The sequence below is a fragment of the Peromyscus maniculatus genome, chromosome 4 (assembly GCF_049852395.1).
Source record: "Peromyscus maniculatus bairdii isolate BWxNUB_F1_BW_parent chromosome 4, HU_Pman_BW_mat_3.1, whole genome shotgun sequence".
In the NCBI taxonomy this organism is placed as follows: domain Eukaryota; kingdom Metazoa; phylum Chordata; class Mammalia; order Rodentia; family Cricetidae; genus Peromyscus; species Peromyscus maniculatus.
In genome coordinates, this window is record NC_134855.1 from 54,263,414 (window position 1) to 54,275,971 (window position 12,558).

Here is a 12,558-nt window from a genome sequence, read left to right on the forward strand (position 1 = left end):
AGGGTTGCCTCTGGGTCTGGTTCTGTTACCTGAGCCTCTTAACTTTGGGCCTCAGGTTCGTCATCTCTGAAGAATGAGGCTAGGATTCCAGGCTTGTAAAGGCTCCTTTCAGCCATCAGGCTCTATGGTTTTAACTGTCTTAGTCAGGTTTCTATTGCTGTGAAGAGATACCATGACTCTTATTAAGGAAAACATTTAATTAGAACTGGCTTATAGTTTCAGGGTTAGTCCATTGTCATCATGGTGGGAAGCATGGCTTGCACACAGGCAGATATGGTGCTGGAGAAGGAGCTGAGATTTCTACATCCAGGTCCTCAGGCAGCAGGAAGAGAGAGACACTGGGCCTGGCTTGGGTTTCTGAAATCCCAAAGCCCACATCCAGTAACACACTTCCCCCAATAAGGCCACACCTCCTCAACCCTCTCAAGCAGCACCACTCCCTAATGGCCAAGCATTCAAATATATGAGCCTATGGAGGCCGTTCCTAGTCAAACCACCACAAACTCTGTCTACGGGGACTCTTAATTGAGCTTATGGTCAAAATGGTGACAAAGACTCCCTGTTTTCACCAAAACTTTGGACAAATTCCCCAATGTCTTTCACTTGACTATCCCCAACTTCCAGCTCTCCCTCCTAGGGGAATCTAGTTTGAGGACAAATCCTGATAAATCAGGATGTCTGACTGCTGTTCGTATCTATCACTGTGGCCCGCCTGCAGCACGCGTTCTGTGAAGCAGGTCTACCAAGAGTCTCTCTTCCCCCTGATCTTCAGTGATTTTTCACCTACTGACTTTCACACTGCCCTGTTATAAATCTTCACCAAGTCGATCTCTATGCCTTGCTGCAAAGCCCCATTGCAGGGGTCCTTTGTAGCTGCCCCCGTGGGCCCTTACGAGTAAAGTCTGCCTATTTGGGGGGGTTGGTGGTTTTGTTGTTGTTTGTTTTCTTTTTGAGACTGAGAGTTGCCCAGATGCTGGCCTCGAACTCTCTATGTAGCCCGTGAGGCCTCAAACGTAGCAATCGGCTGCTGCCTAAAAGACTAGGATTGCAGGCTTGTGTCACCACATCCAGTCTCTCTCTCAAAAGGGTGAAGAGTAATCTTTTTGTAACAACACATGCTTGGCTGAGATGAAGCCAGAAGCCAGTTTGGGAAGGCTTAAGCACGGGACAGGTGGGTCTTTCTGGCCACGGGGCAAACAGGTTTGCACAAGCTGATTCTTGGTTTCCGCGGGACTGATTTGGGGCTGTTTAGAGTCCACCGTGGCGCCAGGGGGCGCTGCAGAATGCTCCCGGAAGCCCGACTCGCTCACGGTGGGACGGCACCTGCCTCCGGGCTCCGGGCTCTTCCGGAAGCGGAGCTGCCGACTGGCCGGTCGGACTGAGCCGGCAGGGCGCCGCGCCGGGCTCCGTCCCCGAGGTAGGGCACCATGGACGACGCCAGCAGCTCCGCGGGCAACGGAGGAGGCTTCCGCCCGGGTGTGGACAGCCTGGACGAGCCGCCCAACAGCCGCATCTTCCTAGTGATCAGCAAGTACACGTCCGAGTCGGTGCTGAGGGAGCGCTTCTCGCCCTTCGGCGACATCCAGGACATCTGGGTGGTGCGCGACAAACACACCAAGGAGTCCAAGGGCGTCGCCTTCGTCAAGTTCGCCCGCAGCTCACAGGCCTGCCGGGCTATGGAGGAGATGCACGGACAGTGCCTTGGGCCCAACGACACCAAGCCCATCAAGGTGCGGCACCGGGGGGCCTAGGTTAGGGGGTGCGGGGGTAGAGATGCCCGGTTTGGGGTGTCTGGGATAAGGGTGTCTAGTTGGGGTGTCTCAGGTTGAGGTGGCCGGGTCAGGGTGTCTGGGGTAGGGATGCCCGGGGTTGGGAGGTGGGGGGTTGCCAGCGGAGGCGACGGCGGTGTGGGTTGGGATCTCTCTTTCGCCCCTCGGCTGCACCGGGGATGATGTGTATCAGGTAGGAAAGGGGCTGGACTCTGCTCCCAGCAGCCCAGTTAACTTGGGTCGGGGATGGTTTGGAGGAGAGGAACCCCGCCCTCTGGCCAAAGGAGCATCTTCCCCTGGGAACTGATTGGGTAGCCACAGGCAAGGACTGCGCAGCCATGGTTGTCACATACCATAACTCACTCGACCTGACGCTCCCCTCTCCCTGTCCATTGCTAGGACTTTTCTGACCCACCGCTCTCGGACACTTGATTAACCTTTGCCAGCAGATAATTTAGTCTTAGGTGTTTTTTTTTTTTCTTTCTCAAATAATTCGTTTTTACAAAGTTCAAGGGATATTACAGTGCCAACCTATAGCCACAAGATTATCAAAATAAAATTATATTGTGACAAGCTATGCTACATACTAGAGAGGGGCCAACCTAGAAAACGGTGCAGGAGTTGGGGGAGTTCTGGTTTTGGTTTTGTAAGAATACCGTTTATGAGTGTTCATGCACTGTGGGATGGGGTCTCTCCCGCCACTGCTGCCCCAGGGTGCTGTGCATCAGAGAGGGAAGGGGTTAAACTGTGAGGACAAGGTGTGCACTAGGTGATTCTTGTCCTGTGTAAATGCAGTCCTTTATCAGAGATTGTAAACACTTTAGGCTCTAAAATGTAGAGATCTGTGATCCGATGGCACCTCCCATCTCATTTTGCCCGAGGTCCCTTTTTTCTCTAATGTTTGCGTTTTCTTGAAGCTTCTCTTGTGTCTTCCTTTGGATCCTTCATTGCTGATGTGTTGACTAGATTCACTTAGACTAGCCATCTCTACCAGTACCTCAGTAGTTCTTGGCATAAGGCGGGCATTATTGAAGAAATGACTGAAAATAGACTGCCTAGGGATATGTCTCTAGCTCTATCTTATAAGAAGGGTTCTTTGCCTCTATAACAAGCTGTCTTCTGAGCAGAAGGAACGACTTTTGAGTCCCTGGATCCAGTGTTCTCTTTCTTCAACAAAAGTGTGCAATGCCATGTTTCTGTTTTTTATTCAGTTTCCTTTGAGTTTCTGCCTCCTGAAGAATTCATTGTCCGTGGTTTTCATATTTCAGTGATGTGCTGCCCTCCTTAAAGGAAACACATACATATATACATGCATAAAACCTCATGGGTCCTTGTGTATAAGGTGGTCTATGTCATTTCAAATTATAAACAGTGACATTATCTATTAAGAGTATTATGGTTATAGCTGCATAAACAAGTCTATAGCTTTAGTCACAGATTTTAATATACCTATGGAAAAATAAAAAACTAAGACAAATTGAGGAACAAATATTGTACTACAAAGCAAATTAGATTCAGATTCTCCTCCCTGATAATGTTGTAATAAAATTAAACTGCCAATATTAGAACAATAGGGCCTCCTGTGAATTTTCCAGCTCCGTGAGAAAGCATTTAGATATTCATGGAGACAGATCGGTTTGGTTATGCTACCCTTTTCTAAAATTAGTGTTAGAAAGCAGTTAGAATGTCTAGACTTAACCCCAGCTGTATGAATAATTACATTAAATATAAATGAACTAAACATCTCAAGGAGGAGATCATCGCCAGGCATGTTGGTACATGACTATTGTCCCTGCACTCAGGAAGCTCAGGCAAGCAGATCCTGAGTTCAAAGCCAACCTAGGCTACATGGGAAGTCCCCATTCCACCCAAAAGAAGATTCTGTAAAACAAAAACAAGAACAAACCAAAACACAACGAAGTGATTTTCTTTGTTTACAAGAAAAATGATTTAAATATAAAGATACTGTGTGGTAGATATTTTTAAAAAGCTCCTATCAGTGAAGATAGATTTCAGTATGTAGAATATTAATAGATAATTTCATAAAGATGAACATATAGCAATCCCATGTGCTTACGCAGCCATAACAGAGCTTTGAAATAGATGCAGCATTTTGGGGTGGGAGGTGGGGGCTCTGGGAATCAGACCCCTGGCTTCATAAACACTAGACAAAAACACTCTAACACTGAGCTGTACCCTCAGTCTGGGGAGTCATCGCTAGGACCAGGAGAAAGATGAATGGTGATCTGGTTTATGTCCAGTCAGCATCAGACCAAACAAGTTGACAAGGAAAGATATCAAGAATATAATGGACCTTTAGTCCACACTGTGTCAAACTACAAAGTGTGTGTTCTTTCAAACAGTGACCTGCTCTTGGTAGTCAAAAATGCAAAAGTAAGCACTCGGGCGGCGGAGGCCTGGGGATCTCTTTGAGTTCAAGGCTAGCCTGGCCTATATACAGGGCTTTCCCATAGCCAGGATTACATAGACACTGTCTCAAAACAAGACAAAAAGAGTACAAAAGTCAAAATGTGTTTAGAAAGAACAGTGTGAAGATTGGTATAATAATTTTTTAATCACTGCAATAAAGATTGCTTTTGAAAAAAAATTATAAGACCCCTACCACATTGCTTTTTTTTTGTTTTTTTTTTGTTTTTTTTTTTGTTTTTTTGTTTTTCGAGACAGGGTTTCTCTGTGTAGCTTTGTGCCTTTCCTGGAACTCACTTGGTAGTCCAGGCTCTGCCTCCCGAGTGCTGGGATTAAAGGCGTGCACCACCACCACCGCCCGGCATCCACATTGCATTTTAATCTGAGTTGTATACCTGTATTATAAAGTAAGTAGGCATAAGGAATAGGAATACAGTTAACATTATTCTAAGGGCTTTGTATGTTTCTTAGGTTTTCATTGCTCAGTCCCGATCCTCAGGAAGTCACAGAGATGTTGAAGATGAAGAACTCACAAGAATCTTTGTTATGATACCAAAGTCCTATACAGAAGAAGACCTGCGGGAGAAATTTAAGGTCCTTATGTGTTCTTATCATAACTCCGTTTTCAACATTGTACAGTTACTAACAAGCAGACAGTAATGGTGAGGGTCCCCTCTGCCCAGACTTCATCGTGAAGTCTAGGCTGAGAAAATGAGGTGAAAAGCTAGTGTTTTCATTAAACTGCACAGCTAATAGGTGGTGGCACCAAGGTTTAAACACGCTCTGCTCACAGATCCCGCTCTCAGACTTTGACGTTTCAAAGCACCTCTTGGTCCTCACCTCTCTTGCCTCTCTGTAGAGTGAGTCCCAGGCCTGAGTCAGGCCCAGGCATGTGAGCTGTTGGCTAATACTTCTCATGGCCGGCGCTTTGTTGACATTGTACTCACTTACAGAAAAGGTATTCCTTCAAGTGGTTTTGTCCTAGAATTTCACTTCTACACAGGTCATATTTAAGGGAAGACAATATGGCTCTGAGTACTGATCAGAGGAAATGATTTTTTGAAGATAATTTTAAATCTTTGTGCCTGTTGCAATGACTATATGTAGGCTTTCACAGAAATTACTCAACAATGTTTTAAGGTTGTTTTTGTGTTTTGTGTGTGTATGTGTGTGTGTGTGGTATTTTCTTCTGTTTAACCTCTTAACACTAAGTTGGAGGTGGGTAATAAGCAAGAAGAAAAAGCTAGCAGGAAAAATTAATTTCCATATGTCTTTTGCCCTACCATTGAGAGTTGATTTTTTAAGAGTAACAGATTCCAAAAATTTATATTCCAAACTTCATCCAGTAGTAAGAAAATGTTTACCTATCTTTTTCTAAGAGAAAAATTAAACATCGTACTCTAAGTATATAATAAAGTTGTTTACAAGAGAATTTTGTAAAATACATGCTCAATGACATACAGTGAGTTTAGAATCCCGTGTCTTCAACACTAAACACTATTGTGTGTTTCTCACAAATTTTCTGAGTAAACCATTGTGTTTCGCTCTGAACTGTTGCTCAAAAGAGCATCCAGTCATTTGTGGTACTGTTAGAGACACCTACACAATTTCAGCTAGCCTTGCTGCGTGTTGGGTATTTCCCGGGCGTGGAAGCATTTCACTGACGTAGATCAGTCCGGTTAACCTTTGGCAGTCCAGTGTGGTCGGCTGAAGACGCAGGCGCAGGGAAGGTGAGTTACCTGCCTAGTCACTAAGTGGCTGAGTGAAGATTTAAATCTCAGAATCCCAGTTACAAAGCCCTCGCACCCCTCTGCTGAGCAAGACCATGTGGACAAGTTCTTTCTCTCCTGGCTTGGTTTCTCTGTGGTGTAGGCAAGGTATGTGATTTTCAGTTGTCTGCAAAATCAGCGGTGTAGAATGTCTGTGTAGTCTTGAAGGATTTCTGTGTTTGCATGCACGAGACACAAGTAAGTATAAATTTAAATTTCGAAGTATCTGTTACTCGTTTTGAGTTTCCTGAGGCCATTTCTTTTAACTTTTATAGGTGTACGGCGATATCGAGTATTGCAGCATTATTAAGAATAAAGTCACTGGAGAAAGTAAAGGTCTGGGTTACGTGCGATACTTAAAACCATCACAAGCCGCCCAAGCAATAGAAAACTGTGATAGAAGTAAGGATGGCTTTCTTTCAAGTTTTATTTTACGTGTTTGGTTGTTGTGCCTGAATGTGCATCTGTGTGCCACATGGATGCAGTGCCCACAGAGGCCAGAGAACGGTATCAAATCTCTCGGAACTGGAGTTACTGGTGGTTGGTTGTGAGCCACTGTGTGGGTGTTGGGAACAGAACCCAGGTCCTATGTAAGAGCAACACATGCTCCTAACCACTGAGCCATCCTTCCAGCTCCAGCTATGTTTGTTTCTTAACCTTGCTAAAAGGCCTTTCAAAAAAGAATCTCACTCTTATAAATAGCAAAATCTACTACTAGATTTTTGCTAAAGTTAAATAAGTAGCGAGTAAATATATGATATTTGAATTATAAATATATGATTCAAGGATGAACACAATTTGGACTTTGAATCAATCATGTGCTGAAGCTATCTTGGTGACTGTGTTGTCAAGATGTAAGCACAGGACACACCTGCCTTGTTATTTGGATAGATTTGGGGCTTTAAAAAATATTTGGTAAGTTAAAATACTAAAAAGTGATTTACCCTTTTAGAGCTTTAAAAATATATTTTTTTTTTTAAACAGAGGCTTGCTGTATAGCCCAGCTTGGCCTTGAACTTGTGATCCTTCTGCCTCAGCCTCCTAAGTGCTGCTGCCTTTATAAGCGTATGCCACCATGCCCAGCAAATCTTGTTTTTTTTTAAAAAATTTTTATTAATTATGTATATAGTATTCTGCCTGCATGTATGCCTGCAGGCCAGAAGAGGGCACCAGATCTCATTACAGATGGTTGTGAGCCACCATGTGGTTGCTGGGAATTGAACTCAGGACCTCAGGAAGAGCAGCCAGTGCTCTTAACCTCTGAGCCATCTCTCCAGCCCCTGCCCAGCAAATCTTATTCTTTGTATTTGTTCCTGTTTGGCCAAAGCCCTAACCAGGATTTAATATACTAACAAACATACAAATTAAGGGTAGGGTTGGTGAGATTAATTTGGGTTGGTAATTAATTTGAGGTTATAATGACAAATTATTGGACACTTTGATGTTATACATAAAGCTGACTTTGAGAAATAAGAAGTGTAATAAATTATTGGGCTTTAGACTATTATAAAAATCTGTATATACAGGAAGAGTTGCTGTTGATCAGTAGAATTCTTAGGTGCTTCTAAAGTCCACACCACACCACAGTTTTCTTCGTAGGTCCGTGTAGATTTCTGAGTCAGTCTTAATTGACTCCCTGTGGTATGCTGCTCAGCAAGCTAAGAGGAAGATATAATTGAAGTACCTGGGAGCCCTGGCATTTAAAACTTTTATATCTATATCGACTATCTAATTCCTAGAAAATAAAGGATAGGAGAATATTTTTAAAGGCTGAAAACCAGAAGTATATCTTGTTTTCAGTCACCTCCAAATTCCTCATACAGTCACAGCTCCTCTGTAAATATTGAATGAGCCCAAGCCAGCTAATTTATCATGTTTGCGGTCGTTGAATAATGTGAATGCTCTGAACGCTTGAAATACACCCTGTATACATAATATAAACAAGCATTTTGTCTTGGAGGGTTTGTGGAGCCGCCCCATTGGGTGTAGGGATTTGGGGAAGGTGCGCATGGGCATCAGATACTGGCTCATCCACCTTGGTTTTTTTTTGGGGGGGGGGGCAGTGAGGGTTCTCTCTAAACCTGGAGCTCACCAGTTGGCTAGCCTGGTGTCCTGTCCCCACCTCCCCAGTGCTAGAATTACAGGCGTGTCTGGCTCACTGGCTTGCCGTGTGTGTGTGTGTGTGTGTGTGTGTGTGTGTGTGTGTGTGTGTGTGTGTGTAGGTGAGCTGCCTTCAGATACCCATGCTTGCGTGGCCAGCACTTGATCCACTGAACTGTCTCTCCCTCACCCTCTTCCACTCTTTGGAGCTAATCCTTAGACCCCCTCAGTAAGAGCTCTTGATCTAGTACAAGGGGACTAGTTACAGAGCTGTCGTGATTCACTGCAGTTGTAACTTAAAAACAGGCAGAGAAGTTAGAGTGCAGAGTACATATAAAGGAAGCAGGTTGGTAAAAGCTTAAATGTGAAGGTGCCCAGCGGGGTTTTGATGCCAAGGAAACTGGGCAAGTGGGTGATACCATCTTTTGGGAGGGTGGCATAGCATTGCTGACCTTTTTTGTCTATATTGATTGACCTTTACTTGCGGGTTCTTGGTTTGTTTTTGTTTTTTATTTTCTCATTTACTTTTTGTCCTTTACCATAAAACAAAGAAGTAGGTCTGCTGGAAATGGCCACCATGTAGATTGTTTTATATAGTTATATTTCTAAAACTAGGTCAGACCCTCAAAACCAAATGTGTTAAATTTACTATGAGGCTTGAAAATTCATGGATTCTCATTTTCAGGTTTTAGAGCGCTCTTGGCTGAACCTAAAAATAAAGTATCTGAGTCCCCAGAACAAGATTATTACAGCACCATGCGGCAGGAGACTTTGGGGCATGAACCTCGAGTCAATCTGTTTCCCTTCGGTGAGTGGACTGCCTTCTTCTTTACATTAGTAGCATAGTCAGGACATGTGATCTAATTTAATTTTCAAGCCATTCTTTTGCCAGCAACCTGAATATTCACTACCTAGTGAATGAAAATCTTATATGTAGTTTTGTTTTGTTTTTCCTGAGAAGTTGGTCAGTCCTCCTAATAGCCTTAATAATGAACCCTTATTTTGTTTAATTTATTTCCAATATAGATTTCTCTGGCTAGCTACACGTTATCTACATACTAACATGTGTCACTCGTGTGTGTGTGTGTGTGTGTGTGTGTGTGTGTGTGTGTGTGTGAATTCTGCTTTTGTACAGCCAACCAAAAGTATGAAAATGTTACACAAACAGCCCTTCAGTCTGCTACCTTAAAGTGTGGTTTCCAGAAAGGAGAATAGCCAAAGTAGAGGCTAGGAAAGGGGGAGGGGGAGTGAGGAAGTCAAGGTCCCTGGGTGCCGTGGGCTTAAGTTTTCAGGTAAAATCATTGCCATATCTTACGGTTTTATATACTCGGCTCCTTCCTGTGGTATTTAACTAGACATTCCTGCAGTTGTTCTGGGTTGAAGTTGGTAAGGAAGTGGGTGAAGTTGCCTGTTTTCTTGTGACTGGTTCTTTATGGTTGTAGATTACTACAGCACTACAAAGTACCGGGGAGAGGTGTGATCAGAATGCATTGTATGCATGTATGAAGTTCCCAAAGAATAAATTTAAAACGTATTTTTAAAAACAATACTCCAAAATACAGTCTTTGTTTAAATATCCTTGTACAAAATGGTTACATGAATTTTTTAATGTATAGAATGTCATGATTTACTTCTATATGTGTGTGTGTGTATATGTGTGTATAGTTGGAGAACAGCCATCTGAGTTCCCGAGCTTTGACAAGAACGACAGTAGAGGCCAGGAAGCGGTCTCCAAACGCCTGTCGGTTGTGTCCCGAGTCCCCTTCACAGAAGAGCAGCTCTTCAGCGTTTTTGACATCGTCCCAGGACTGGAGTACTGTGAGGTTCAGCGGGATCCCTATTCAAACTATGGTAAAATGACTGTTTCGTTAAAGTGGTTTTTATCCACAGCACATCTTTATACTGTTGATGTTACAGGGAGTTTATAGTTTGTATTTTTCTAGTTTGTTTTTTAATTCTTTGGTTAACATACATATGTTTATTGTACAGTGGTTATTTTCACAATGACATTTTTGTTCAGGTAGATCATGTACTTGAATCTCATTACTACCTATTACCCTCTACTGTTCCTTTTTTCCTACTTGATAGTTAAAATCCAAGAATACCTTAATAAGTAAATATCCGAGAATGTATCTTCTTTATAAAAGTCATTCACCATAAAAATATTTTAACTCAGAATAAAGGATTATCTATATCCCATTGTACAACAATAGTGCCTCAGGCTAGAGTCTGTTTTACCCTTTGGATTGATGCTAGCCAAGTTATAAAATGCATGCATCTCTGTTGTTGGGTTTTTGTTTTTTTTTTTTTACTCTTTTGGCTCTTCTGGGAGCCTGCCACTCAGCTCCCAAATAAATCACACATTTATAAGTATTCTTACTTATAAATGCCCGGCCTTAGCTTGTCTTGTTTCTAGCCAGCTTTTCTTAATTTTAAATTATCCATCTACCTTTTGCCTCTGGGCTTTTTCTTTTTCTTTCTTCTGTATGTCTTACTTTGACTCTTACTCTGTGGCTGTGGCTGTTAGTCTGGTCTGGCTGGCCCCTAGCATCCTCCTCTCCTTGTTCTCTTGCTCTGTCTTTTCTCCTCTCCCAGATTTCTCCTCCTATCTATGCTCTCTGCCTACTAGCCCTGCCCATCCTTTCTCCTGCCTTGCTATTGACTGTTCAGCTCTTTATTAGACCATCAGGTGTTTTAGACAGGCAAAGTAACACAGCTTCACAGAGTTAAACAAATGCAACATAAGGGAATGCAACACATCTCTTCATCATTAAACAAATGTTCCACATCACAAACAAATGTAACACATCTTAAAATAATATTCCACAACAAGCTCCAAGTCTCTTTTTCTTAAAATCTCTTGCATCCTAAGTGTGGTGCATCTCTCTGTGCATTCTCAGATTTGCAGTAGAAACAAGGTGTGTTAGTTACAACCAAGGCATCCTCCACAGGTATATCAGCAGATGTTCTGATCCAGGCATTCTCCACAGGCATATCAACAGATGTTCTGATCCAGGCATTCTCCACAGGCATATCAACAGATGTTCTGATCCAGGCATCCTCCACAGGCATATCAACAGATGTTCTGGTCCAGGCGGTGCTTTAGCTGAGGCCCCCTCTCCAAGTGGCTCTAGGTTGTGTCGAGTTGACAGTAGAAACTAATCAGTGCATTTGATTTACAAAGGAATATGATACTGTGTTTCTCCCCCAAATAGGTTATCTTACAGATAAGTCATGAAAACCTTTTGGTTGTGTCACAGGCTCCTGGGCTCGAGGATGGATCAATCTTTCCCTCCCTTCAGTGATGCCCTCTTAATTAAAGCCTATCCCCAGAGCCGAAATCTCATCAAAGCAATGTGAAATGGGCAACTTGTAGCCTTAAGACTCTGTCATGGCCCTGCTGTTTTTCATGCGTACTGCCTTCCTCCGCTGTTTCCACTAGCTGGGTACACAGGATAGTAAGAAAACCTCCTCATTTCAAAGAATTAAGAGTTTGGTTTTATATATATTGATAGTCTGTAAGGAGATTTAAGCTGGGCCTGGTGGAGAGTGCCTGTAGTACCAGCCCTCACTGGGACATAGGCAGGGAGATTGCAAGTTAAAGGCCAATGCTGTGGTCTACACAGCCAGTTCCTGAGAACTGGCTGAGAAAAAAACAGAGTCGGGGAGGGTCTCATTAGATGGAATATATGCTGATACTACACTTTCTTAAAGTACTATGTTTCTGTTTTGCCAAAATTGGCTCACACTTCACTGCCTACAGATAATCTTGCAGATGTGTTTAGTAGAGCTTTGTTCTCTGTTTTCTCTGATTTTGTGTTTACTAGTAGTGTGATCATAAGCAAAGATCTATATTTTTTGTCTTCAAGTTCATTGTAACTGGGGCCTTAAAGCTCCTTTTCTATTTCTGTATATTCTCTATTTTAGGTCATGGTGTGGTTCAGTATTTTAACGTAGCATCTGCTATTTACGCAAAATACAAATTGCATGGATTCCAGTACCCCCCTGGGAATCGGATAGGTGTTTCCTTCCTGGATGATGGAAGTAATCCGGCAGAGTAAGTACCATTCCAGGAACGTCCTAGCCAAGCTGTGGGTGGACGTGACTGTGGCTTGAAGAATGTAAAGGCACAGTTAACCTCAGGTGAGGAAGTCACACCAAGTCACTGGTAAGATGCTGAATAGTTCTAGTTTTCCGTCAATTGTCGGTTGTTGTTTCCAGTCTCATCAGAAAAATGGCCACACAGATGGTGACGTCACAGCTGGCATCAATGGTGTGGAGTGACCCAGGTCAGCAGCAATTTCTGGTAAGTAGGTGTGACTCTGTAAGCAGTCACAGATAATACGACATTTGTTTACTCTTGAAGAAAGAACATCTTCAGAGCTATTGTAAAAGACCACGTGGGCGCATCTGTAGCTCTCGGCCCCAAGTCCCCAGAGAGCAATCCTTATTTCTCTCCCTTGTGCCTGCTCTTCCACAGCAGTTTGGAGGAA

General features: G+C 43.2%; 1 protein-coding gene across 2 annotated transcripts in view; it reads left to right on the plus strand.

Moving 5' to 3' along the window:
• The first annotated feature begins 1,332 nt into the window (after positions 1-1,332).
• Rbm45 (RNA binding motif protein 45) overlaps positions 1,333-12,558 on the plus strand; it is a 13,107-nt gene continuing 1,881 nt past the window's right edge. For both annotated transcript variants that reach the window (XM_006972472.4, XM_076569723.1), the window contains exons 1-8: positions 1,333-1,730; positions 4,668-4,790; positions 6,241-6,367; positions 8,751-8,873; positions 9,731-9,916; positions 11,993-12,122; positions 12,287-12,371; positions 12,546-12,558. The exon at positions 12,546-12,558 is cut by the window's right edge and continues 151 nt beyond it. In XM_006972472.4, the coding sequence (XP_006972534.2) occupies positions 1,428-1,730; positions 4,668-4,790; positions 6,241-6,367; positions 8,751-8,873; positions 9,731-9,916; positions 11,993-12,122; positions 12,287-12,371; positions 12,546-12,558 (1,090 nt within the window). In that variant the 5' untranslated portion in view covers positions 1,333-1,427. The remainder of the gene's footprint in view (positions 1,731-4,667; positions 4,791-6,240; positions 6,368-8,750; positions 8,874-9,730; positions 9,917-11,992; positions 12,123-12,286; positions 12,372-12,545) is intronic.